The sequence below is a fragment of the Canis lupus genome, chromosome 16 (genome assembly GCF_003254725.2).
Source record: "Canis lupus dingo isolate Sandy chromosome 16, ASM325472v2, whole genome shotgun sequence".
Classification (NCBI taxonomy): domain Eukaryota; kingdom Metazoa; phylum Chordata; class Mammalia; order Carnivora; family Canidae; genus Canis; species Canis lupus.
Genome location: NC_064258.1, coordinates 27,575,209 through 27,601,153, shown reverse-complemented (window position 1 = coordinate 27,601,153; position 25,945 = coordinate 27,575,209). Strand labels below are relative to the sequence as shown.

The 25,945-nt window shown below is 45.7% G+C and overlaps 1 protein-coding gene across 6 annotated transcripts in view; it reads left to right on the top strand.

Annotated features, from left to right (window-relative positions):
* The window catches only part of PLEKHA2 (pleckstrin homology domain containing A2), a 76,015-nt gene that overhangs the window by 25,600 nt on the left and 24,470 nt on the right, over positions 1–25,945 (top strand). For 5 of the 6 annotated variants that reach the window (XM_025434137.3, XM_035700237.2, XM_035700238.2 and 2 more), the window contains 4 exons: positions 1,781–1,944; positions 16,277–16,333; positions 22,595–22,643; positions 24,080–24,177. In XM_025434137.3, coding sequence (XP_025289922.1) covers positions 1,804–1,944; positions 16,277–16,333; positions 22,595–22,643; positions 24,080–24,177 — 345 coding nt within the window. In that variant the 5' untranslated portion in view covers positions 1,781–1,803. The remainder of the gene's footprint in view (positions 1–1,780; positions 1,945–16,276; positions 16,334–22,594; positions 22,644–24,079; positions 24,178–25,945) is intronic. The other variant, XM_025434209.3, reaches the window with a different exon arrangement.

Below are 25,945 nucleotides of genomic sequence, written 5' to 3'. Positions count from 1 at the left end.
TTTTACCTTTGTCCTGTTCTCTGCCGTCTGTATTCTTCTGTCCCCCATCATTACTCAACAAGTGGTGGTGGGTCCCTTGACTCACGTCCCTTCTCACTGTCATCTGTCCCCATTGGGAATCTGGCCTGATGTTAATCTGCAATCAAGGATTCATTCCTCACTGGTATCATTATGTGTGTGTGCATGTGATTGTGCACACGCTAATGTGCACGCGCAGTGGGGGTGGGGCGTACTCCCCCCGTCCCCCAGCAGCCTCTCCACACTGTGAGGCCCTCTGTGGGGGTGGGAGAGACCAGACGGTGTCACCAGTCGCCACCCTTCGAATGAGCCTAATCTCATGGGAATGTGGGGCTGGCCTGCCATGGGCCTGGGTGACTATGGGTGTGGCATCTTGGTAGCTTACCTGCTGACCTAGCATTGTGGAGCATGCATAGTCTCAGCCCAGCCAGCTCACTGCTTTGCTTAGGGCCTTGGCGGACTTGGGTCATAGTGGGTTTTGCTTGTTGAAGCCCAACTGGTGCCAGCAGTGGGTGGTGTCCGTCCTTGAGAGTCAGAACGTCCTGTGGTGTTTTCCGACTCTTGGGAGACCTTGTTACCACCTGTGCACTGTGTTGTGCATCCAGGTTGGGTGCAACTGCTTAGTGGAAGGTGCTCATCTGCCTTGGGGAGGAGAATAGAGCTCCTGCCCTTTGCTTGGCTCTTCAGAGAGTCAGAGGGAAATCACGAGAGGAGGCTGGCTTGAAGGTGAAGCTTGTCTCTTGTCATCAGAGACCCTGCTGGAGTCCATGAAAGTGTTCACTGGTTGTAGCCTTCTTCTAATCCCTTATCCTTTGTCACATGGGGCCTTTGGGTCACAGCAAAGTGAAGTCAGTGAAGCTAGGGCTGAGGGATGTGGTCCTGTTGTCAAGTCCCGAGAGCCTCTTGCTTTGGCTCCTTAGTACCTTCATGGAGCTGGAGGGTTTGCTCCTTATGACTGAATTCCTGGCAGAGTTTTATGCAAGTATTTGGGTTGGAGCTTAAATCTTTTCTGAGTTTCTTTTTCTATAAAATTGGGTTATAGCCTACTTTACAAGGCTTTTGTGAAGGGCAATAATAATACCTGGTGTTTATGACATGTTTAATGTGTGAAAGGCACTTAATTCTCACCAGTCTTAGGAGGTATGATCACTACTGTGATCCCCATTTTACAGGTGCAGAAACTGAGGTACAGAAAGATTAAGTAGTTTGCAGTCACACACTTTCTAAGAGGCTAAAACTGGAGTTAGAGCCCAGGCCCCTGGGAGGCCTGGGGGCTCAGTGGTTGAGCATCTGCCTTTGGCTCGGGGTGTGCCTGGGGTCTGGGGATCGAGTCCTGCTTGGGCTCCCCACATGGAGCCTGCTTTTCCCTCTCTGCCTGTGTCTGCCTCTCTCTCTGTGTCTCATGAAAAAAATAAATAAAATCTTAAAAAAAAAAAAAAAAAAAGAACCCAGGCCCTTGATCTAGGGTTATTTCCTCTTTGTAAGTAAAGCTGCCTGAGGCTCTGCACCTCAGGACTTAGTTGAGTACCTGCTAATGCATTTTGATGACTGTGTATGGAGCAGAATTGATAGAACAGAATTGATAGAGGTTTCCCTGGGGCTGGTTGGGTAAACCATTTGGTGCTCTGGGGAGGGAGGGCTGGTAAGAGAGATAGCCTAGCTTCTCACAGAGGTGAGTCGAGCCAGAAGTGAAGTTCCTACAGTCTCGAGGCAGAGTGTGCTTCACCCTCCTCATCAGCACTTCCTTCCTCCTGCCATGCAGGGTGATGTGAGCAGAGCCTAGGAATGCCTTATGTGGATCGACAGAACCGAATCTGTGGGTTTCTGGACATCGAGGAGAATGAGAACAGCGGCAAGTTTCTTCGGAGGTACTTTATTCTGGACACCCAGGCCAACTGCCTTCTCTGGTACATGGACAACCCCCAGGTGAGAGGCTGCTTGGGAAGGTGGCTGGATGGCTCGTTGCCCATCATTGCCTGGGAGGAATGCAGCTGGGATTAGCCTCAAGGGCTTCATCTCTTGTGGGCAGCATCAAACTGGTAGTCATCGAGAAGGGCAAAACCCCACAACAAACACATACATACACAGAGGGACCGTCCCAGGTAGTAGCTTGAGGAGAAGGAAGCTCACCTCTCCTGACTCGGGGGATCTGGTATCTTTTCTTACACTCAGGAGTTGCATACCTGCAGAAGTCCAGTAGAGGCTGGCCAGGCTGGTTCTGGTCTCTAAGGCATGGCTTGCTTTCCTTGCCTAACCTTGTAATGGCCATGGCCTTGTGGCTACTCCTGTTCTTCCAGTCTGGGGCCCTTCCCTCGCAGAGAATGTGGCCTGGTTCCCTAAACTGGACAGATGTTGGATTTCTTTGGTCGCCTGCATGAGGGATCCTAGGATCCTGGGTTGGAGGTGACTTTGGTGGTCACCTAGTTTTGCTTCTTCATGCTACAGATGAGAACCTGAGTCTTAGACATTGGAATTGACTTCGTCAAAGACACGGCAAGAGTTAGGTGACTTGCCTAGCTTTAAAAAAATTTTTTTTATTGGAGTTCAGTTTGCCAACATACAGCATAACACCCAGTGCTCATCCCGTCTCAAGAGCCTCCCTCAGTGCCCGTCACCCAGTCACCCCGTCCCTCTGCCCAACTCCCTTTCCACTACCCCTTGTTCGTTTCCCAGAGTTAGGAGTCTCTCATGATCCATCACCCTCTCTGATATTTCCCACTCATTTTCTCTCCTTTCCCCTTTATTCTCTTTTACTATTTTTTATATTCCTCAAATGAATGAGACCATATAATATTTGTTCTTCTCCGATTGACTTACGTCACTCAGCATAATACCCTCCAGTTCCATCCATGTTGAACTTGCCTAGGATTTTGTGGCAGTCACCTGCCACAAAGACGGGGCCTCCTACTTCCTATTGCTGGGCCTGGGAACCTCTGGAGTTGTCATTGGTATGGGAAAAAGTCTCAAATCTTTTTTTCTTTTTTTTTCTGATGCTGTGAGTGCTGTTGGCTCTTTCCTTCCCCCTGCCCTGGGGCAGTTTGGTGAACCGAGGCCCCAAAGACCAGCTTGGCCTCTGAAAGTCCAGTTCATGGGTCATAGCCATGTTGTGGCAGGGAGGGGTGTGGGGCTGAGATCCGGCTCTGGAAGAGGAAAGTCTGAGTGTTAGTGGGTGGATGTGCAGTGGAAAAAGATTCCTGTGAGTCTCTAGGTCATTATCCAGGGACTAACCCTCTAGAGGTCTTTAGCATTTGACATCTGATGACTGAGAAAAAATGCAGATATAGCTCAGGTCAGCTACCACTAGTCACCTTCTCCAGGAAAGACTTAACCCTAAATAGGACTGTGCTCCATGTGTCACCCCACATCCCTGGTAACCCTTCTTTTGATTAGTTTCATCTGAAGTGCTAGGCCCGCAGCATGAAACCTACATATGGACACTGACATCCTTGACTTAGCCTGGAATGGTTGCCTCTTAAAATGTTTTGGTCTTGGATTTGCCTTCTTCTTCTATAATTTTCTCTGCCTTTGCTCTCTGTATAGGTGCCCATAGCTGGGTCAGCAAATCTAGTGTGAAAGGAAGTAGCACTGTTGGAGGAGCTTGAGATCAAATCTTTCTTGCTAGTAGACTTGGCATGCCAGGGGTGAGCCCCGAGTGACTTATGGTCTCTGGGTCTTATCATTTCCTTTCCCTTCTTCTCCCTTTGTGTACCTTCTCCCACTTACCTGTCATATTAGCTAGGGTAATTTGAAAGTATTTTTGTCTTGACTTACCTGCTTACTGCCATGCTTCCTGCTAGGACTATTCTTAATCCAAATTCACTTGCTTAGGGAATCCTGACTAACTGTTGCCAGCTACCTCCTCTGATAGCTGGACCCTTCTTCACATCCTGGACCACAGGCCAAGAGTCTTGCTGTCAGTGACAGATCACCCAGTCCACGTTGTCACCATCTCAGATTTCAAATATTGCTAGATGTTGGGATTTCCCTTGTGTCCTGCCCACTGATTTGACTGTTCTTTGGTTCCAGAACCTGCACTGACCTTGAATGCTCCGCTGTGGGCATCCTTACTGGGATCTCTAGAGTCAGCCTCTTCAACAGGTCCCCACTCTGCCTAGGGCAGCTCCCTGCTCTTCCCTGCTGACTCAGCTTCGGGATGCTCTTTGAACTAGAGCCTTCTTTGAGTTTGAGTTACCAGATAGAACTTGTGGCCACTGGTGGAGAGTCTTTACATTTTCCCTGGAAGCAGAGATTTCAGCTGGCTTGGCATATGCCTAAAAAAGCAGAGTCCTGATGCGACATAGCAATGGTTCAGAACATTTTACTCCCATTGCTGACTTAGCTCTTGGTTGTTAATGGCCAGATAGCCACTCTAGATTTGAGAGTGGATATTTTTATAAGTTGTAAAATAGTACTAGTGAACATTTATTACTGTGTGGCAAGCACTATTCTAAAGACTTCGTTGAGTTTTCATTTCATTCTGACAAGTCTAATTGGTAGGTATTGTTGTCCTCATTCTAAAGGTGAGGTGGGTGAGGCAGAGAGGGGAAGAATTTGCCCACAGTTACATAATAAGAAAGTGGCAGAGCCAGAATTCCAAAGCTGGCAATCTGACTCCAGATTCCCTGCCTTTATTGCTGATAGTGAGACCATCATGTTAATGTTGCTTAGGAGGCAGTAAAGTTTTTGAAGGTGGTCTCTGATTAAGAAAGAGGGGCCAGAGGACACTCAGAGGGTAGGGTGCTCATCTGGCTTAGGTTTTGATCTATAGTGCCTAGCATTTAGTAAGTGTGTGCTCACTGAATGATTGAACACACTAAAAGAGGACCAATTGGAGAGTCCATCAGAAGGGAGGCCTTTATGAATGCAGAGTGCTTGACATTGCTCTCTTGGGCCTCAACTGAGTGAAAGCTCTGCAGAGGTGGGCAAATCCAGGAGTCAGGAGAAGATGGATTGGTGATGATCCCCAAGAGCAAACTGTTTTTTTTTTTTTTTTTTTTTTTAGACTGTATTTATTTATTCACGACAGAGAGAGTTAGAGAGAGAGATTGGCAGAGACATAGGCAGAGGGAGAAGCGGGCTCCCTAAGTAGAGCCAGATGCAGGACTTGATCCCAGGACCCCAGGAACATGCCTTGAGCCAAAGGCAGACACTCAACCACTGAGCCACCCACTTGCCCCCAAACTGGGGGGTTTTGGTCTCTCCCTGAGGAGCAAGACATGGATGTACATTTAGTCACTGACCATTTTACTTTTATAGGGAAAGGGAGACGCCAGCTATGGCATTTTAGTTAATAGTCACTCATAAGCAGCATTGGATTCTCTCAACCCACGTCTCTGATCTTTGCCTATTGAAGCTACTTGGGTAATTGGTGTTTATGAAGCCTGTCTTTACCACCACTGCCACTGCTACTACTGTTATTATTAACTGTCGGTTATGGTTCCTGAGTGCAGAATTCTTTGAGTATTTTATCTCAGTAAGTCTTTTCAATAATCCTGGGACTCAGGGACCATTATCCTGCTGGAAGTACTCTGCAAGGCACAGGAAGTTGGTCACCTTCATTTGAGGTCACACAGGTGGTAAGTATAGAGCTGCAGTTGGTGCCAGGCCTGTGTGACTCCAGTGTCTGCGCTCTTCATCTGTGCCTGCCTCCTCCCACTGGTGATGTTTGTGCTCATCCCAGTTGAGAGTCCTGGGGACCACGTGGGAGGTGAATTCAGCGATGTCTTTGCCACCGGGAAGCTTAAGGTTTAGTTGGAGAGATGAACACAGCACACACAACTGTGCTGCTAAAAATCTTGGTGCATCTTTATAGCAAGATAAGTTATTGTTGAGTTGAATGGCCCAGATGCCAATAGTTTGGTTAAAGGAGAGGGGTTGTAGTTTTCCTCTGGGCTGCCCATCTAGGGAAATGTGGGACCTCAAGGTGGAGTCTTATAAGTTCTCAGGTCTGGGAAATAAGAGATCAAGGATCAGATTCTGGCTCTGCCATGAAATTATTTTGTACATTAGGTAAGTTATTTGTTTTCTCTGGGCTAGAGGCCCTCTAGATGATCTTTAACATGGCTTTTGGCCCCTGACTTCTGATGGGCTAACAATAAACTCCTGGAGTGTAGCAACATTGCTTAACTTGTATTTACTAAATACATCTTGTGTGCCATACACCAGTATAGATGCTGAGGTTCCAACAGTGAATAGATCACATCTTTGCCTTCATGGAGTGTATTCTGTAGGTGAGAAGATGGATGATTTAAAAAAATGTGGCAGGGAGAGTGAGGGTCACCCTTCATGGAGGGGGTGGTGCTAGATATGAAAGGATGAGTGAGATAAATCATTACCACCAAGTAATCACCAAGTGATTTCCATTTATAGGGCATTTTATAGGTTTGGATTTGTTTTTCTTACAATATCTCATTTGATTGTTATGCAACCTGTCCCAAGCAGAGCTGAAGGGGAAGAGGAGTGTATTTCTGTGTGAAGGGAGCAGCAGTCATGTGGGAGCAGAGGCAGCACCAAGGAGGGAGGTGAGCTTGCTTTGTTAGATGAGGTTTAAGGTCAGGTTCTCTAAAAGAAGATCCCAAGACTGGGAATCAGGCACCGAGATAAGGATTTGTGCTAATTTCTTTCTTTTTCTTTTTCAAGATTTTGCTTCTTTATTTGAGGGGGTGGGGGAGAGAGAGAGAGAGAGCACGCGCGCGAGAGTGCACATGCATAAGTAAGGGGAGCAGCAGAGGGAGAGGGAGAGCAGCAGACTCTCTGCTGAGTGGGGACCCCAACATTGGGGCTCAATCCCAGGATCCTGAGATCATGACCTGAGCCTGAAGTCTGATGCTTAACTGATGAACCATCCAGGTGCCCCTGTGGCAAGTTCTTAAGGAAATGTTCTCTGGAAACTTTCAAAAGAGCTGGGACGCAGGACAGGAAAGCAGAGGAAGCCAGACAAGGATCTGACTCAAGCAGAAGTTGGTAAAGGGTAGGCCTCAGCCTGATGCTGTAGTGGGGCTCACAGTAAGTTAGGCCTCAGAGTTGTCCAAGGGAAATTGGCTTTCACTTGCTCCACTGGACAGTCAATGGTTTCAGCTCCATAAATGGCAAAATAGCTCCAGTAGCCTGAAGGCTGTGCTCTGAAGCAGAGCTGTGGGTGCCACACATGGTGGACACAGCAACCATATCTGGTCATAGGACATACAGCAGGTGTGCATCAGAGCTCAGCATGCATGAACCAGGTACAGCCCGGAATGTCTGACAGAATTTAGAGTTGATGCAACAAAGTATCAACTCAAAGAAATCCAGATTTTTTAAAAAAGATTTTATTTATTTATTCATGAGAGACACAGAGAGAGAGGCAAAGACATAGGCAGAGGGAGAAGCAGGCTCCCTGCAGGGAGCCCAATGCAGGACTGGATTCCAGGACCCTGGAATCATGCCTGAGTCAAAGGCAGACGCTCAACCACTGAACCGCCCCTGTGCCCCAAAATCCAGGTTTTTGATACAGGTAGTGGTGACACCAAACCAATATGGGATGAAACCCATTAGCTGAAAAGGACCCCTATAAATGGAAACTTTCAATATTATTGCTATGGCCACTGATTTGGCTAATGCATCTAAAAATCAATATGCTGACAGTATCAAGCATGCAAATAGTTCTTGAATTGAAACAAACATTGGCTAGATTTCCCTGAAAACATTACTATGATATTATAGCACCAGCACCTGTATTTTAATTTAATGTTGGTCCCTATCATGAGAGTGGAGCTAAAATACCTTAGTTAGGCTGCTCTACTTTATTACAGTGACCTATAGTGACTATGTTTTAGTTGCACAGCAATGCTTATCTTCCACCCTTGTGATGCCCACTTGGCTAAGTAATTGCAAGACTAAATTATATAGCCCTGAACAAAGGATAAACAGAAGCATGAAAGTGCTGTTGTAGTAGATGGTTGTTCTTGTCAAATTTACTCTGTAAAGTGTATTTTCTCTCTATTGCCAAAAAAATACTGAGGTGCTTTTACTTTCCAAAGGCCATGGTGTGAATTATGGATCATAACATTCAGAAAGATCATATCTCTCCTTTTAACTCTGAGGCCACAGTGAGAGTCCTTTTGCCTATTTTTTTTTTTTTAAACCTGAAAGCAGGTTTTTTTTTTTTTTTTTTTTTTTTTTGTTGAAAGGGGCAAGGAGCATTAGCTGTGTTGACAAAAAGGTAGATATTTGGCTATTTTGGCTATTTGGTTATTTATTTATTTATTTATTTTTTAAAATTTTGGCTATTTGGATATTTTAGTACAAAGAATATAGAAACATGATAGCAATATATAGAACATATAAACAGACAAATTTTTGTGTTAAAGGCTAGGTGAAAATTGGTATTTAAAAAAATTTTTTTTTTTTTGTTTGAAGCCTCCTTGAGCAAAATTTGGCTGAAATCCATTAAGATTTAAAAGATTTGCGGCACCTGGGTGGCTCAGTGGTTGAGCATCTGCCTTGAGTTCAGGTCGTGATCCTGGGGTCCTGGGATCAAGTCCAGCATCAGGCTCTTTGCAGGGAGACTGCTTCTCCTGCCTATGTCTCTGCCTCTCTTTCTCGCTCCATGAATAAATAAAATCTTAAAAAATTTTTTTTTCTACATCGTATGCTTCACTCTGTCAAAATGCCAAGAACCGGTAAGATAAGTTTTTAAAAAATAGCCAATACATGCATATGGTACAAAATTAAAAATGTGGGACAGCTGATCTGGTGACAAGTTCCTCCCTTCCAGTCCCGTCTGCCAGCCACATACTCCCCTAACTAGAGGCAACCCACATCACCACATTCTTGTGTATCTATCCAGAGATGGTCTCTGCATATAAAAGCATATTGATAATTTTCAGATCTTCAGCAGTTGTTTGAGCAAAGTGTTTATCAGTCATGCAATTTGTGTTATTGGCATAGTAACGTTCCATGTAGTCAGATGATCGCAAGGGCTAAGTAGAATTTCTGGCACACCTTTGTCCATATTGTCTGTGTTAATGGCAGGATGCAGAATTCCTTTGGGGGAAAAAAATTCTAAAGGAAGATTTCAAGCGACAGATCTGTACATACACCATAATGCGAAGGGAAAGTTATTATCCAGTTAATGTTTTTAGAATTGAAATTATGTATGGATTTGTTGAGAATTAATATAAAATACTATAGTAATCTTGTATGTCTTAAAAAAAAATCATCATCTTCTTTATCACAAGATGGTACTTTGTCTAAATTAAAAGGAAGTGAAAACTGAGGCGCTTTGGGACAATCGTGTTTGTAGTTAGTGCTCCTTGATATTAAAGTCCAACCAACTAAAGAAGAGGGAAGCTGTGAATTTCAACTGAGGCTTTACCAAGGTGGAATGGCGGTAAAACTGTTCTAAGTTTTCTTAACGTTTGCCTTTGGTCATATTGTTAATGCTTTGCTTTGAGGTTTCACCCTTCAGATATATTTGATATATCTCTTGTATATATCTATTTTATGTGTTAATGTAACTATTTATATACAAACGAAAGCCTTTTTTAAAAAATATTTTATTTTTTCTTGAGAGACATAAGAGGCAGAGACTCAGGCAGAGAAAGAAGCAGGGAGCCCAGTGCGGAACTCGATCCCAGGACCCTGGGATCACGACCTGAGCCAAAGGCAGACACTCAACCACTCAGCCACCCAGGTGCCCCAAGAATGCCATTTTATTATTCAAATAATTTCTCTAAGGCAAAGCAGGAAAACTGTATATATGGAAGGGGGCTGCATACTAGATTTTGCTCCTGAGCCCATTCTCTGTGTTTGTATCTGCTGAGTGCAGGACAACGTGCAATGTGTACCTTAATTAAGGAAACACCCATTTTTTTTTAGCCTCGTGTCTTCATCTGTAAAATAGGGGTAATGATATTAATTATCTCTATCTCTGACATAGTTGTTGTGAAGATTAAATAGAGTAATGTATGTGAAAATGCTTGCATAACTCTAAAGTATCACTGAGATGTCATTTGCTAACGGCGAGGCATTTATCCTAGGGCTTCCTGGAATGTCAGCAGCAGTGGTGCACAGGGAGTAGAGAGGAAGGGGCAGATCTAGAGGCCACACGAAGGAAGAAAATGTCTGGCTTGGTGACTGATGGGAGGGTGAAGGAGAGCAGTCGGAGAGTTCGTGCCAGGCTGACTGGGAGAGAATGCAGGGCATTGGGGAACAGAGCCAATTCCAGGATGGAGGGGAAATGACTCCTGAGTTTGAGGCACGTGTGGAGGAGGCTGCCTTGAGCACAGGGGTGAAGGACTGACCTTATTGAGTTTAAGGTTTTAATGCCATTACAGTGGCTAGTAGTTGGAGTCCTGGAACCTGAACATGTCCTGGGGATTATCTAGAGCCTGGGTCTTGGACGGTGTCTTTAGGTTACTATCACCAGGACTGGGGGAAGGAAATAAAGGTACTGGGAATGTGGTGTCCAAGAGGCTTGCTTACCCATCATGAAGTCCATCCTGGCTGAAGCCAGTGCTGATGCATGTCAACAGTCAACAGAAAGGAGGCATCCAGTTAATAGAACACAAGCATTGCACCAACATAGCAGTTCATGATAGAGTTGACTTCTCTGGAAGGCAAAGGTTAAATGCATATTTTGAACTAGAGAATGAGGAGAGTAGCCATGGGCATTTCACATTATCAGGAAGTATAGCTATAGAATGGAGGGGAGGGGAGGAGATGTGTTTCATATCACAGCAGCAGGTCAGGCCACTGTCAGGGTCACCTCATGCCTGGGAATAGCTTGGTTATGTTCTTTTTAGTTTTTCTCCCATTCTGGGATGAGGGCTGTGGAATGTGGGGCAGAAGGAATTATGCTCTCCCCTCCATTCCCATCACCCAGCTCTTCTTGGGAAAATCTTTCTTTTCTGAGAGTCTGTGTCTAGCCTTGGCTTCTGGTGGTTTGAGATGTGGTTTTGGCCCATGGGCAGCCCTGTTGGCTCATGGCCTAGCTGTGGGATTTCCATATGCAGTCCCTTCCTCCTGCTTTCACTCGTTAACCAGCATGCTGGTCTTGACTGCCTGATGTGTTCTGCTCAGTACCATGGAGGGACATAAGAATTCAGATATAAGATTCAGAATTCCATTCTGAATTCCTGGTCTTTGGGAGTTTGGCACCCAAGAGCCAGTTTGACCAGTTCCTGCCCTGCCTAGCTTGTGCAATTGTATAGGGCCTCTTTTGGTGTAACCCTGCTGGTCCTGCTCTTTTATTTACCTTTCACTGATAATCAACTCTTAGATAATAAGCAGGTCCTTGTACATTTGAAGGATTGTCTCATGGGGGGTGGCATGGTGTAAAGAGGAGGCTCATGAGATTGGAGAGTCAGGAAGAGTTGGGTTTGAATACTAGCCTGACTACTCAGTGTGTGTATGACCTTGGGCAAGTTGCTTTACCTGCTCTGTCCATAGTTTCTTCATCTGTAAAATGGGATTGTTAGGATTAAGTGACAATGCACAGGAGGACCTAGCAGCAGGCCTGGGCCAAAACAGACTTAAATATACATCAGTTTCTTTTTTTCCTTCCTCAAGCTATGCCTTGCCAAAGGACCAGACTGATTCAGCTCCTTGAGGAAGTCATTTTCCCACCGTGAGCCTTAGAGGACTCATGTGGCCAATGATGAGGGATCACCAGAACCTGTTTGTGGTGGTGTTCTGTGAATTTATGACTCTGTAGTTGGTCATTTCTCTGCTCCTTGTTACTCTCAGTAGAAGATGAGAAAGGGAGTAGGAGACACGTGGGTAAAATTTTCTATTTCAACAAGAGATAATGTTACTTCTGGAAAGAAGGCTTACTATGGGAGGTTTGTCACATCTCTGTGTGGGCATCTCAGCTCCTTCCTTGGCGATGGAAGAGAATAAACCCTACGCTTTCCACTCAGGGAGTGGGAACTCCTTTGAGGTCCTTGGTGGCAGGAGAATACTTGAGCAAAAAGCAAGACATTGGCAGTGTCTTCATAAAAACTGTCAGTCATTTCATGAGAACCCGCCTGGTGCCCTGCATTGTTCCAGAAAATTCAGAATGCTCCCGGCTTACAGACATCCTCACGTAAAATTGCTGCCAGCCACACGTGGCCCTGGAATCCCCTTTCCCTCTCCCTGCCATGGCCCTGCCCTCTCCTCCTCCCTGTTTACTGCTGGTGCAGTAACAGCAGCAGGGCTCAGCCTGTGGGCTGCCGCTGAGCGTGGCTTTCTCAGCAGCTGCTGCATCTCTGGTGCATAGTCAGCAGGACCAGCCAGCGTGTGCAGCAGTGGTCCTCAGAACGGGCCACACCATGGAATCACCATGGAGCTTGGAAAACATACAGGTGCCTGGGCCCTCCCCCAGATCAGTTAAAGCCCTGGGAATGAGGTGTGTGTATTAGTTTGTTCAAGAATATCTGCGGGCCCCCCCCCCCAAAAAAAAAAAAAAAAGAATATCTGCGGGTGGTTCCCGTGAGCAGTCATCCCACCAGCCTGTCTTCACTCCCCATCTGCTCAGATGCTCTCATTTCAGATGTTTCCTGTCTCTCTCCCCAAACCCTTGACCCTCTTGCAGTTGGGTCTCAATCCTTTTATGCCCAGTCCACCCAATTCCCATCCCTAAGAAACCCTGCCTGAGGTCATGGGAACTGCAAACTCAAGTGACAGCCCCGTTCAAAACATGGGCAAGTCTTTCCAAAGAAATGTCATTCACCAGTGGTGGATGGGAGGTCTTCGGTACTCTGTATGTAGCAGGCTTTAATGGACTGGTTTGGGAACTTTCCACCATGCAAATAGTGTTTTCATTTAAAAACTGAGGAGTTCAGGGGTGCCTAGGTAGCTTAGTCAGTTAAGCAGTTAAACGTCTGACTTCTGATTTCTGCTCTGGTCATGAACTTGTGGTTCTGGGAGGGAGCACCAAGTTGGGCTCTGCCCTCAGCGAGGAGTCTGCTTGAAGATTCTCTCTCCTTCCCCCTCTGCTCTTCCACCCTGCTTCTGCACTTTCTCTCTTTCAAAATATTTTTTAAAATATTTTATTTATTTGACAGAGAGCACACAGGCAAGGAGAGCAGTAAAGGGAGAGGGAGAAGCAGGCTCCCCATTGAGCAGGGAGCCCGATATGGGGCTCTCTATCCCAGGACCCTGGGATCATGACTTGAGCTGAAGGCAAATGCTTAACTGGCTGAGCCACCCACAAGCCCCTCTCAAAATAAGTAAATAAGTCTTTTAAAAGTAATAATAAATAAATAAAAATTGAGGAGTCTGCTCTGTAGAGGAATAAGATTCTACTCATGTCTTCAGTGTGTTTAAAATCTAGTAAGAAGAGGCTTAAACTCAAAAATACACCCCAATCAGAATCAAGGGCTAGATTTTTGTCATGTAGACCCATTGTTCTCAAACTTGGACCTGTGTAAGGATTACTTGGGAACATTTAAAAAAATGTGCATGTTCCATTTGACTCTGATTCAATATGTTTTGGGTGAGGCCTAAGCCTGGGTCTTTTTGAGCAAGCTCCCCAGGAGATTCTGATGTGCACAACAGTTGGAGAATTGGTGTTCATGAATTCCGAGATGGGAGGGGTCAGGGTCAGACTGCAGCCTGGAGAAGGCTTTGTGAAGATAGATCCTCTTGTCCTTTCCTTGGAAGAGATGGTGCCACATCCTGGAAAGGCAGCTTGCACAGGCTTTGACACCTTGCCCCTCCCCACATGCTGTTTCTTGGTGCTCCTGGCCTGACAACTGGCTGCCGAGGTCCTTAGCTCAGGCATGTTGGCACATTCTTCCTTGACCAGGAAGTTTCTGCCTGGGGCTGCCACCCTGGCAGCGAGCTGTCACCATTAATCTCCTAGGTCCAGTAATTGGAGTGGACACCGAACCATTACTGAGATCAAGGCTCAGTGATCCTGGAGCTGTTTTCTCCTGTCATTCATCTCCCCCTGGGTGGGGAGGAAGATGGGGGAAACTGCATTTACAGATACTTCATCATATTTTCTTGGCTTCTCATGGTAGAGAGGATGTACATGTAAGCCTAGGAGCAGACTGTGGGGTGAGCTGTGGGGGAGGGAGGTGAAGATGCCCCCGCCCCCAGGTAACTGGGCCAGGAGAACTGCTTCAGTGTCTTTCTGCAGTGGGAGAGCTGAAGGGGGTCAGGGGACTGAGGGTGGAGCACCTCTGGAGGGCGGAGGGGATGAAGTAGTTGAAATCTGATCGGCTCATATCTGTCATTACATGTGGGTTAGTGTCCGAATGGCTCCCCAAGTCCCACTTCATCACTCATACTTCCAGATAGGGCTCTGGAGGCTTTTGGGCTGTGGTTTGGGGTGATGAGAGTGAGTTGTGCAAGACCAGCCCTGAGACTTGGCATCTGCATCTTGTAATTAGCGTTGTGGGCCAGGGAGAGGAGCCGCCATGGGCTAGGCTCTCCTTATAGATTTTCATGGAATTCTCATAACAAGCCTATGAAATAGGGTTTCCTGTCCCTCTTTTATAGGTAAAGAAACCTGCCTGCAGTTATAGAGTGATAATGTCACAGCTAGTATTCCAACAGCTCAAGCTTTTAAAATTTTATCGTGTTGCTTCTAGAGCATTGGGTTGAAGTCAGGAGACCTGAGCTTTAGTTCAGGCTCTGCCACCAATTATGTGACCTTGGACAAATCCCCTCACAAATCCCCCCACTTTCCTCCAGTGCCAAATGGAGGCTGGGAGTGGGCCAGGTGCTCAGTGTTTGGCAGAGGCCGGTGGCTCTGTGTGTCCCAGGAGGCAGCTTTACTCTGTGTGGAGGTGTCTGCCCAAAGTGGTCCACATTCTCCTTGGGGCAGTGTCAGGTGCACACTGGCCTTTTGGAGTAGCCTGTGGCTCCTTTTTGGACTCTGATTGAAGGGCACAGAGCCTATCTCTCTTTACTCAATAGAGGTTTCCTTAAAAGTAAATAAAATGCAATCACTGTGTATTTGAAAAAAAAAAAAAAGTAAATCAGATCATCCATATTTGAAATGCTAATGTGGCTTCTCAAAGTCAGCATTTAGATTTATGGCCTAATTTGATTTAAAAAAAAAGGGGGGGTTATAGGGGACTATATCCTTTCTGAATTTCTTACGTTAAAATTTAAGGGCCCTGAGAATCCTTTTATTGTGGCATTATCCCCACCCATTTTCTCATGTATAGAAAACTTCACACCTTGCATTTGCTTCACGTGATGCGTGTTAATTCAGATAGCTTGGGCCAAGAAGGGTTCTTCACTACCATCCAAGATACTTCGTAAGGGCAGTCTCCTGGAATGACAGGTTATTTCACTGCTAACCATTTAGGAAATTTACTAAATTCTCCTTATCCAAGATTCATCTCTGTTTATTGCTTTGAAATAACTCCAGGTAATGGGGGCTTCAAGGTTATTTTCTGAGGCTTGTACAACAGTTTAAAGATCACCAGGACCCATAGACCGGTTCTCAAGGTCCATGGGGGAGTGGATTTTCCAGGTTATAAATAAGAAACTCCACAGCTGAAGTTTCTAATATTGGTCATTTCTTTGGTATGCTGTCATCCTTGGGTCTTCATTGCTTCATTTCTGACAGTGGAGAAATGAGAAATCCAAGGACATTGTGCCAAGGCAGAACATTGCCTGACAAGGTGCTTGTGAGTTTCTTGCTTTTTTGATAGAACGTTTGCTTTGTGTTTTACAGTGTACAGACATCATTCCAGTTGGCACTCATAATAATCCTGAGAAATAAACTAAACAACTTTTAAAAATTTTGTATTGTGTGGATCTGTACCCTGTTTATTACAAAAAGAATTTGAAGTGGCATAAAGCAGGACCAAGCCAACAAAGAGACCAGAGCAGTCAGGAAGGAAAGACTAGAATAGCTAATACTTGTTGAGAGTCATCTATGTACCAGGGACAATTCCAAGGTGCCCTTAAACGTATTAACTCATCCTTATGACTGCCTTGTGAGGTAGGAACTGCTATTCTCCCTATTTTTACAGAAAGGAAGAGTGGGGCTTAGTGGTTAAGGAGCTTATTCACTGCCAAATGGTGGAGCTCACACTTTGAACCACTGTCCTAGAACACATCCTGCTATAGTAAGTAAGGCCAAGGGTAAGGTTAGTGTAAGTACAGCCATGGCAAGAATTATCACTGTTTTACAGAGGAAGATGAGCTAAGGAATGTAAGTGGCTTGCTTGAGTTGCAAAGCCAGGACTAGACTTGGTCTTCTTACTCCTAGTGCTGTTCCCATTGCCTCCTATAGCATCATACTTCTTAAAATGAAAAACCTGTCTTTCAGAACCTGGCTGTTGGAGCAGGAGCCGTTGGATCTTTGCAGCTGACCTACATCTCCAAGGTAATGTTCACATGGAGTCTGGGGATTCACGGTCTCTAAGTATGTTTAGTATCTAAGCAAAGAATGTCTAATTCTTCGGGCATTAGTATTTGGGTGTGTTGAATGGACAGTGAAGTGCTCCCCTGTCCTTATGTTTGCCTTTGGAAGCTTTGCTGCTGACCAGGGATGTACCGAGTGTGGTTAGCAGGTTCTTGGAGGGTAAGCCTGAAGTCTCCTACTCCTGGAATACATCATGGACGCAGCAATGCTCCTAGCTCCTGCCAAGGAGGCAGAGGTGCTGGGGGTACACCAAGCAGCCAATGGCAAAACCCCCCATTGACTATAGGAGATTCTCCCAAGGGGTATTGTTCAATAGTAGCAGCTCAGAAAGAGTTGAAGCTGTGCTGGATTATTTAACACCTGGACAGGATTACTGTGGAGGGAAGGCTAGGAGAGCCCCAGGAAGGCACTCAGTTGTGTCAGAGAACCTTTCACTAGCCAGATGCCCGCTGGAGAGTCTGGCAAACGGGCCGGCAGGCCATCCCTGGTCCAATTAGTGCAGATGGAGCAAGGGCAGCCCATCTTCGGAGCTGAGCCCCCAGGGGGATGGGGGCTGCAAGCTGGTCGATGATGCCCACACGTAGCTGCTGAATTTAGCTTCTTTTAGGGACCCCTCCCTGGAACAGGCACCAGTGCTGACCTGTGATGCAGCAGAGATAAAAAAGGCTGGGGATTTAGAGCCTTGCCAGAAAGAGGAACTCTTTGTCCAGTGAGAAGAGCCAGGTGGCTCCCAGCCAGCACTGAGGTTCCGGAAGTCCTGTTCCCCTACACACCCCTCGCTTCAGGCCTCTTGGGGAGTCTCTGCTTCCTTGTCCATGTTCTCCCACCCTTGGGTTGAGACAAGGTGCATGTGGGGGGGCCCTCATCTGAATGATCACTGGCTCCTTTTCATAAATGAACTTTGGGAACCCTGGTGTCCAGCCTTCCATCGCAGCTGGCCAGGGGGTGTTTGGAGGTTGAGGCGGCTGCAGGGCTGCAGACAGTGCTGGAAGACCCAGCTGGGTACAGAGAAAGAAGATGCAGGGCAGGGTTTGAGCGGAGATAATGACCTAGGGGGAAGGGGGCAGGGCTTAAAGCGAAGTTTTGCTAGCACAGCTGTGGGCAATTTGCGCTTGCCTTGTGGTAAGAGATGTGGCTGCCTGTGGGGCCAGGCGGCCCAGAGGCCTGGGCCTTCCCCTCTCCTGTCCGGTCTTGCTGTGGGCTTGTTAGGTCTTTCTCTAGGAGGCTTGGAGGAACAGAATCAGAGAGGGGGAGCAGAGAACCTCTTTATTAGTGAAACTCCAAACCTTCTCCTGTTTGAGAGGGTTTGGGAGACTTTTTTTTTTTTTTTTTTTGACTCGGGACTAGTGAATACAATCTCCTGCTGAATCATGATTTATAAATGCAGCTCAGATGAGGGTTTTTAGAATTAGCTTTGGAGGCTGCCTCATTTAGAAAGGATGGACCTGCCTTTTAGCCCTTCCTGGGAGATGCAGGCCTGGGTGGGTGTTTTGCAAAACCCACAGCTGCCCCAGGGTCAGGTTACATGGAGCTGACAGCCTTTAACTCCTGCCTGACCCAGTGCCAGAAAGCAGGGGTTTTCCCAGAAACACACTTAGTGGTGGTACTGGCATCAAATTCAACATTCCAGCTTATTTCTTGTTAAGCCCTGGGAGCCCCTCCCAGAGTAAAGCGTTTCACCATGATATCGACCTGGCTCATGGCTATGTGTGGTCTTTGCAGGGGTGTTCTTCTGTAGCTCACTCTTGAGGGCTAGTGTTGGGAAGATGGGTTCCTTCAGAAAGGCCAGCAGAGGTGAAAGTCCTTGACTTGGGACACCTGGGTGGTTCAGTGGTTAAGTGTCTGCCTTTGGCCTAGGTGTGATTCCAGGGTCCTGGGATTGAGTACTGCATCGGGCTGCCCTCAGGGAGCCTGCTTCTCCCTCCACCTATGTCTCTGCCTCTCTCTCTCTCTGTGTCTCTTGTGAATAAATAAATAAAATACTAAAAAAAAAAAAGTCCTTGACTTAATGTCAGCCAGGGCATGGATGGCCGCAGAACCAAGTTTGGGGCAAATTAGAAAATGATGGAAAGTGGCCTTCCTGCCACAACCTTCCCACCTCACCTGATGGCTCTTCTCTTCTGTGCAGCTGGCTCCAGTGTCCCACCCCCTGCTTGTGTCCTGCCTTGTCAGGGCATTATCCTCAGTTAGTTATAAGGAAGACCTTCTTGGCACACTGGTTCTTAACTTCTTGTGGTGGTGGGGAGGGGGATGGGTGGTGGTCACAGATCCTTTTGAGTGTTGGATGAAGAGTGTGGGTTCCTTTTCCAGGTAAATTATACATGTGTCTACACACCCTGGTTTTGCCTGTAATTTCAGGGCTCACTGACCTCCAGTGAATGAGGTGACTGGACCACCTCCAGTGGTCCAGAGACCACTGGTTGGAACCTTTCTAGTCATTCTGTGTAGTTGACTTTTTTTTCCCTCTACTCTTGATGCCGCCTCATGGGGCAGAGTCACCCTGGACACTGGGGCAGAGCTACCCCAGAACTTCAAGACCTTATTCTGTTGCTGCTGCTTCTGCTAGAGGGGCCCCAGCTGCACTTCCGGCCAGGGGTAGACAGGATGGGGCTGGCTAGCAGTGCCCTGCGACTGATGAGTTTGCTGCTCCCTGTGGTCTGTGTTTGATCTGATAAGAGCAAGTTCCTGAGAGACTGTTGAGCTGTAGAATGGCCTTGTCTGCGTCAGTATAAGTGACCCGAGCCCGTTCCACTCCTCACATCCTAACCTCGCCTCATTGCTTGCATAACCCAGGACCACTAGTCAACCACTGCTATGTAGCTACTTGACTGTGGCCACCTTAGGGCGTGCAGATGGTAGCACTTGGCCATCCGCACTATAGCTAGTCTGTGAGCCACACTATTTCAGGATCCTCTGTGCCTTCACTACATCTGAATGAAGCTGCACAGTCTGGTCTGATCACCAGTGTGAGGTGGGCTGGAGGCCAGAGGGCTTAAACCTCCCAGGGAGGAGGGAGTTTCCCACCACAGCCCCCTGCATATGAGGGGAAGGCCAGAGCTTCTTTTCCATAGTAAATGAGGCCCATACCTTGGCCCTTCTCCCTCAGGGACACAGCATAGGTGGATATGATTTCATTTTCCTGCTTGGCCATTCTGTGATTATAAGGAGGGAACTAGTAATTGCACTCTGGCTTTGCTAATTGGGAAGCTGAACAGACATTGAAGGTCTTACCCTTGCTAAACGGCCTACAGGCAGAACTAGAACTGATGTCTTGTTGATTCAGCAAGGAGCTAGCTGCTTTGCCAAATAATCCTTCAGCGGTTGGGCATGAGGCAAATTATAGATGTGCGTGCATGTAATCACCCACGTCCCCCGGCTGAAAACTAGATAAACATATAAGAACAAATGAAAAGTCAGGTGATCTCTTAGGTTCAGTTGTAATCTGCATGCCAGCAGCATTCGCTCAGGAGAGGCTGCTAATAAGTTGTGGTCAAAGTGGACCATTTGTCATCCAATCTGGTGAAAAGTCTCTGCCAGTGGGGCTTTCTCTGGTCAGTGATAAATGTCAGTTTCTGGGAGAAAGAGGTGAGTCTCCTAGTAAGTCAGAGAGGGTCTCAGAGTGCCCAGTTTTTCAAAACCACTCTAAAGCTTAAAATAGAAAGGAAGCCATGAGATGAGTGGGTTCTAGGGGCCAGGCAGTTCTCTGATGGTCAGAATGACACAAGAACTGAGGGTGGGACACGCAGGTGTTACAGGCACAAGGACCGTAGAAGGAACGTGGATGCTGAGGGAAGGAGCAAGAAAATGAGTCACTGACACATCAGAACGTCAGACACAACCAGAATAAAGGCTGTGGTTCTGATACAATCCCCTGATCCAAAGCCCAAAAAACAAGGGAGTACAGGGACCAGAACTTGTGATGTCATGGAGCTCTGGTGAGTGGTTTCTGGGAGTAGTGAAGACATGCCCAGGGGCAGCCCAGGTGGCTCAGTGGTTTAGTGCTGCCTTCCGCCCAGGGTGTGATCCTGGAGACCCGGGATCGAGTCCCATGTGGGGCTCCCTGCATGGAGCCTGCTTCTCCCTCTGCCTGTCTCTGCCTCTCTCTCTCTCTCTCCCTGTGTCTCTCATGAATAAATAAATAAAATCTTTTTTAAAATAAAAAAATAAAATTAAGCAATTAATAAAAGAGTTGAAGAAAATAAATGAAAAAATATTAATAAAGTACAAAGGAAGCTAGGTCCTACTTTCCCCATAGAAGCTAGGTCCTACTTTCCCCGTAGAGCTTTTGCAGCATTTATGAATAAATAAATAAAATCTTTAAAAAAAAAAAAAAAAAAAAAGACATGCCCAAATCTGTGACTGAACTCAGAAAGGTGGTTGCACCTTTGCCTAAATCTTTGTTTTTTAGGACTCTTTAATGGCTTTCGTTAGGCCCTAAGGCCTTCACCTCACATTATGGTGAACATATCAGAATATAACCATGTCCTTCATTAATATGATTGGCTATAAAATATTCAAAAGGATTTCAGTCGTTTTACTTTTGGACTGATTTGGCTGAGAACCTCAGTTCGTGATTGGCTCTATTTCTTGGCAGTCATCTTGCATATCTAAGGATTCTTGCGAACTAAGAAAATCAAAACTAGTTATTTTCAAATGTACTGAAATTTTAGTGATGGTTTAATTGAAAAATTAATGAAGTTGACTTAATGTGACATCTTGTAGGCACTTTTTTTTTTTTTTAATTTTCTTTATTTATTCCTGAGAGACACACAGAGAGAGGCAGAGACACAGGCAGAGGGAGGAACAGGCTCCATGCAGGGAGCCCCATGTGAGACTCAATTCCAGAATCCTGGGATCATGCCCTGAGCCAAAGGCAGACACTCAACTGCTGAGCCATCCAGGTGTCTCTTTTTTTGTAAAAAAAAAAAAAAGATTTTATTTATTTATTCATGAGAGACACAGAAAGAGAGGCAGAGATATAGCAGAGGGAGGAGAAGCAGGCTCCATGCAAGGAGCCGGATGCAGGACTCAATCCCTGGAATCCGGGATCAGGCTGTGAGCAAAGGCAGAGATGCTCAACTGCTGAGCCACCCAAGGTGTCCCTCTTGCAGGCTCTTAAAATCCTTGTCACCGCCATTGCTATAATGTTATGTAGATATTTAATGATTTATTTATTAATGTTGAGTATGCTGTGTTCATTTTGTATGTTGGAGGGCAGACATTTTTTTTTTTTCTGGTCTCATACAAGTTAAGAAGGCTCTTACCTCAAAAGGGGACTGAGAGAATGATGTCCACTGGAGGATTATGACAATGTGGGAGTAGTTCCTAACGTAGGATCTTGGGGAAAAGGGGCCTCCTTAGAAATCCCAGGTATAGTGGTGGAGGCCTGTTCCAGGGAATTCAACTGAACTCCATCAATGGCAGTCACCTCACCTCTTGGAATATGATGGAATATGATTTGTTTTCCTTTATTCATTCAGCGTGTTTGAACCAGAGTGTGGTAGGTTCACCTATGCATGTAGTCAGGAATGTACATGCAATGGGTAGGATTGAAAAGACAAGACAAAATAACACAACAGGAGCTATAAAAATATTTCTACTTTCTTCTCTTCCCTTCCCTTAAATACATAGGTGTGCTCTGATTCTGTGGGGCCCTCTTATTTTCTTGGTTAAGCAGTCAGGGTAGACATAAAGGACATTAATCACTGTGTCCAAATGCACTTCGCCTGACCTTTCTGTGAGCTCTAATTGGAATCTGTGTATTTGTAGCCATACCACCTTTAATTTGGAGAACCGTTTAGGGACAGGTCGGTGGTTGAGAGAGGAGTGGAATCTTACTAGTGTGAACCGGGCAGGTGCAGGTTGTGTAATCCATAGAGAATTTTGTTGGACTTGGGTGGCTTTTAAAAGTGTTTGCAAAGATAAAGATTAAGGTAGACATCAAGATAGTGGTTATCTCGGAGGGGTGGGGGATGGGATTCTATCAGGGAGGGACACACAAAGGGCTTCTAAGAAATAGGACTGATAATGGCCTGTTTCTTAATCTGGATGGTAGTACAGGGTTTCCACTCAATTATCATTCTTTAGAATGTTTATTTATGTTTAATATACCCTTCTTTTTTGTGTGGAAAGTTGCACGGTGAAAAAATTTTCCCAAAGATACTTTACAGCAATCTTAGAAACCTATTCTTGTTTCTTTTATATATTTTTTATTTGATTTAGGTGAGCATAGCTACACCGAAGCAGAAACCAAAAACTCCATTTTGCTTTGGTAAGTACTGAGCTGGAGGCTGGGTTTTCTGAACACTCCAGCAGCAACTTCCTCTTTGTGTGGAGACAGTCCTGTGATCACATGTGACTTGCGCCCTGCATGTATGAGTGGCTTCAGCCATGGCAATGCTCCTCTGTCTCAAGTGATAACTACTTTCCCTGGTCTTGCTGCAAAGATAGTTAATAACATAAGACGGAGGTACAGGGCCCAGTGACGGTTTTTCCTGACTCTGCAGGGCAGGGTACAGGTATCTACTAGCAGTTTCTGGGAATCCTTCTCTCAGACTCCAGCAGTGGTGTGCTCAGGAAAGATGGAGATTTGGGGGAGTTGGGAGAACAATACTCCCATTGAGTGTCTCAGTGTTGCCACATGAGTGCCAGAGTTGGGAGTGACACAAGAAGTAGAGTCACTCGGTGGATGCTCCTACTTATGATATCATTGGGAGTTATTCGGGTCCTACTGTGTTCTCGATAATGTACTAAGTGCTACAGGCAGATGCTAACAAGTAGCTTCTCTTGTTTATCCAGGGTGGTTCTAAATGTAAGCTCCATGAATCAGGGATATCCCTTTGTTTTGTCACTGCTGTATTCTCAGCAGGTACAGTGGTTCCTGGCATATAGTGGATGTTCAGTAATATTTGTTGAATGAGTGAATGAACTAATGAATTTTGTGTCTATCCCGCCATGTTCGCCTCCTACAGTTCTGGCTTACTTATACTGGGAGAATAAAATGGTCACTTAAGCTGTCTTCTCTCCCAACTTTGGGGTTGGTTCAGGCTTCTTTGGTGCTCTTGCTATCCCATTTCTTTCAAATATCATTGCTGAGCTCAGAAATGAGTATCTCAGATTTTGTGGTCAGCCGATCTAAGCAAGATAAATAATGAACCCAGAAGTAAAATTATTGACCTCATGGAGTGCTCAGAGGAAAGAACAGGTTGAGAATGAGGTCAGGGTCACAGGTTTGATCTCAGGCAAGCTTTGTTCTATTTCCCGACCACAGACAAGACTCCTAAACCCAGGCCAGCTGTGCTAGTGGAAATGAGGAGTCCTAGGTCCAAAATTATGTACAGATCACCATGACTATATATAAATCTGTTAGTGCCTCTAAAAGGCAGTTCAGGCTTGTGTCTTGTTGATGGTGGGCCAGAAGCCTCATCACTGTACAACAGCACACGAAGGGGGTGGTTAAAACATGAACAACAACAGGTGTTGTTCTTGTGGCTAATGGAATACTTTATACTTTTAGAGAGAGAGAGAGAGAGCAACTGTAGCCTGCTGCTTCCCATGCAGCTGACCTGGCACCATGGCAGATACCTTCATCTGCTTTGTGGATGCCTCCACCTTCCTCCTTTAAGCATCTAAGTCTTGTGGAGTCTTTCTGTCTTACATGTGTTCTGACCTGGGCTTTTCTCTTTTCCTCTCCTGTGACTATTGCAGTCATCAATGCCCTCTCTCAGAGGTATTTTCTTCAAGCTAATGACCAGAAGGATCTGAAGGACTGGGTCGAAGCCCTGAACCAAGCCAGCAAAATCACCGTACGTATGATTCCTCCTTCTTTCTGGAGGGAGTCAGGGCCTACTTTCAACATGTGGCCTGTTTTGGGGCGGTGGGTATGGGGGTGGGGAAGCTCAGATGACAGCAGGGACTTTCCCAGGAGCCTGTGGAGATCCAGTTCCCCGCTACCTCTTCTTACACCTTGGCTGACTAACCACAAGTTGAACTGAGAGTTTGAGTTTGAATCAAGTTCAAGGGGAAGTTTATGGAGCGTCCTCTTTGTGCTTCCTGGGAGGGCTCCTGGGTAGTGGTGTTTTGGGTAATTCTGGCATGCTGATTCAGAATGTGGTAGGATTGGAAAATGGATTGCTGACCATGAGAAGCAGAGTAAAGGGAAAAGCACATGAAGAGGGAAGTCAGAAGTTTTTACTGGCTTGGGAGCAGGGTGGTGGTGGGGTAGTGTTCTTCCTTTAAGAGGTTGCTTTGGGGGAGGGGGTCATTGGTCCAGGCCAATCACAATCCTGTCCTGAGAAAGTCTTCCATTTGGAAGCATCACTGAGCTAGTTCACTGTTCTATCAAAACTCTCATTTTCGTTGACTTGGCTGATGAACTTCTTGCTTCTTCCTTAGAAATACAGAAAAGGGAGAAGAGTAGGAAAGGGGAGAGGGCAAACTTAATGTTTTGGGGAAAAAACTACACCTTTCATCAATAATAGGCAAACTGGTGGCATGTAAACCATGGTTTGTATGCTGAGAAGATTGATATTCTTTGTTTACTTATTTTTATTATTTTATTATTTAAGTTTAATTTTAATTCCAGTTAGCATACAGTGTTATATTAGTTTCAACTCTACAATACAGTAATTCAACACTCATATACATCACACCGTGCTTATCCTGACAAGTACACTCCTTAATCCCCATCACCTGTTTCACCCATCCCCTGGCCTCCCCTCTGGCAACCATCACTTTGTTCTCTGTAGTCAAGAGTCTGTTTCTTGATTTGTCTCTCATTTTTTCCCCCTTTGCTTGTTTGTTTTGTTTCTTAAATGCCATACATGAGTGAAATCATATGGTATTTGTCTTTTCTCTGACTTATTTCCCTTAACATAATACTTTCTAGCTCCATCCATGTCATTGCAAATGGCAAGATTCCATTCTTCTTTTCCTAATTTTATTTTTAAAGATTTTTATTTATTTGAGAGAGAGCACAAGTGGGGGAAGGACAGAAGGAGAGGGAGAAGTAGACTCCCTGCTGAGCAGGCAGTATGACAGGCTCGATCCCAGGACCTGGAGATATGATCTGGGCAGACTTCTCACTGACCAAGCACCCAGGTGCCCCAAGATTTCATTCTTTTCTATGGCTGAGTAATATCACCATATATTTATATATGCATGTACATGCCACTTCTTTATCCATTCATCAGGACACTTGTGCAGTTGCTGGATCGTAGGGTAGATCTATTTTTAACTATTTTTAACTTCTTGAGGACCTTGTTTTCCACAGTGGCTGGACCAGTTTGTATTCACACTAACAGTGCAAGAGGGTTCCCCTTTTTCCACATCCTCACCAAAACTTGTTGATGCCTGTGTTGTTGATTTTAGCCATTCTAACAGGTGTGAGGTGATATCTCATTGTAGTTTTGATTTGCATTTCCCTGATGATAAGTGATGATGAGCATCTTTTCATGTGTCTGTTGGCCATCTGGATGTCTTCTTTAGAGAAAAATCTGTTCATGTCTTCTGCCCATTTTGTAATTGGAAGATTGATTTTCTGTATCAGTCAGAAATGCTTACGTTCTAGTTACT